The sequence below is a fragment of the Marmota marmota genome, unplaced genomic scaffold (assembly GCF_001458135.2).
Source record: "Marmota marmota marmota unplaced genomic scaffold, marMar, whole genome shotgun sequence".
NCBI classification, from domain to species: Eukaryota; Metazoa; Chordata; class Mammalia; order Rodentia; family Sciuridae; genus Marmota; species Marmota marmota.
Genome location: NW_026000143.1, coordinates 490,574 through 491,406, shown reverse-complemented (window position 1 = coordinate 491,406; position 833 = coordinate 490,574). Strand labels below are relative to the sequence as shown.

General features: G+C 72.1%; 1 protein-coding gene across 1 annotated transcript in view; it reads right to left on the bottom strand.

Annotated features, from left to right (window-relative positions):
* Positions 1 to 6: 6 nt before the first annotated feature.
* Plxna1 (plexin A1) overlaps positions 7 to 833 on the bottom strand; it is a 55,276-nt gene continuing 54,449 nt past the window's right edge. The window contains exon 30 of the mRNA XM_048786251.1: positions 7 to 833. Within this exon, the coding sequence (XP_048642208.1) occupies positions 720 to 833 (114 nt within the window). The 3' untranslated portion in view covers positions 7 to 719.

Here is an 833-nt window from a genome sequence, read left to right as displayed (position 1 = left end):
GGTGGCCCGGAGCTGGCGCCGGAGCAGGGCTGGAGGGGAATAAATAACGGGAGCATGCGCCCTGTGACCGGAGCCCCAGCCCGGTGGCTCCCAGAGGCACGGTCCTGAGGACAGAGAGGGGTCGCCTAGTCCGCCAGTCACTCAGGGGCTGGGAGTGGCGCCCCCTCCATGGGAGGGGACGGCCTCTCTGCAGGGCAGGTGGACTTGGCCCTCCGGCTCGGCCGCGCACAGCACGCGGTGAATCTGACCTTGGCCGTGGGCAGCAGGCTCGGGCTGGGCGTGGAGGCCGCGGGGTCTCGCTCCTCCTCTGGCTGCCACCAGGTCCCGGGGACCCCCAGGCTCTGCACGCTGGTGGCAGCCCCCCATCCTGTCCTTCCGCAGTGGGCCAGGCTGGCTGCCCCTCGTCCTGGAGGGCTCGGCCTTAGACCACGGCCACTCAGAGGCCACCTCATTCTCCCACGAAGGCCACTGGGCAGCTCTTGCCAGGTGGCCAAGGTCCCTGGGCAGGGCCGGCCAGCCTGGCTCTCCAGGCCCCGGGGTGGGCAGCCCGGGCGCAGAGGTGGCGCGGTGGGCACCGTCACTTCCACACCCAGGAAAACGGCCCCCAGGAAGCAGGGAGGGGGCCTGCGCCCTGGCACTCCGCAGCTGGGCAAGGGCTGTCCCCCGGTCCCCGCGCCAGAGCCCTCTCCTCCGCTCCTGCCGGCGGTCACCAGCTGGGCTCAGCTGCTCAGGGCCATCGTGTCCACCACCTGCTCCAGCTTGCTCCGCAGCCGCTGCCGCCGCGCCTGCTCGTCCTTCTCCAGGGCCGCCAGGATCTGCGGGTCAGGGTCAAG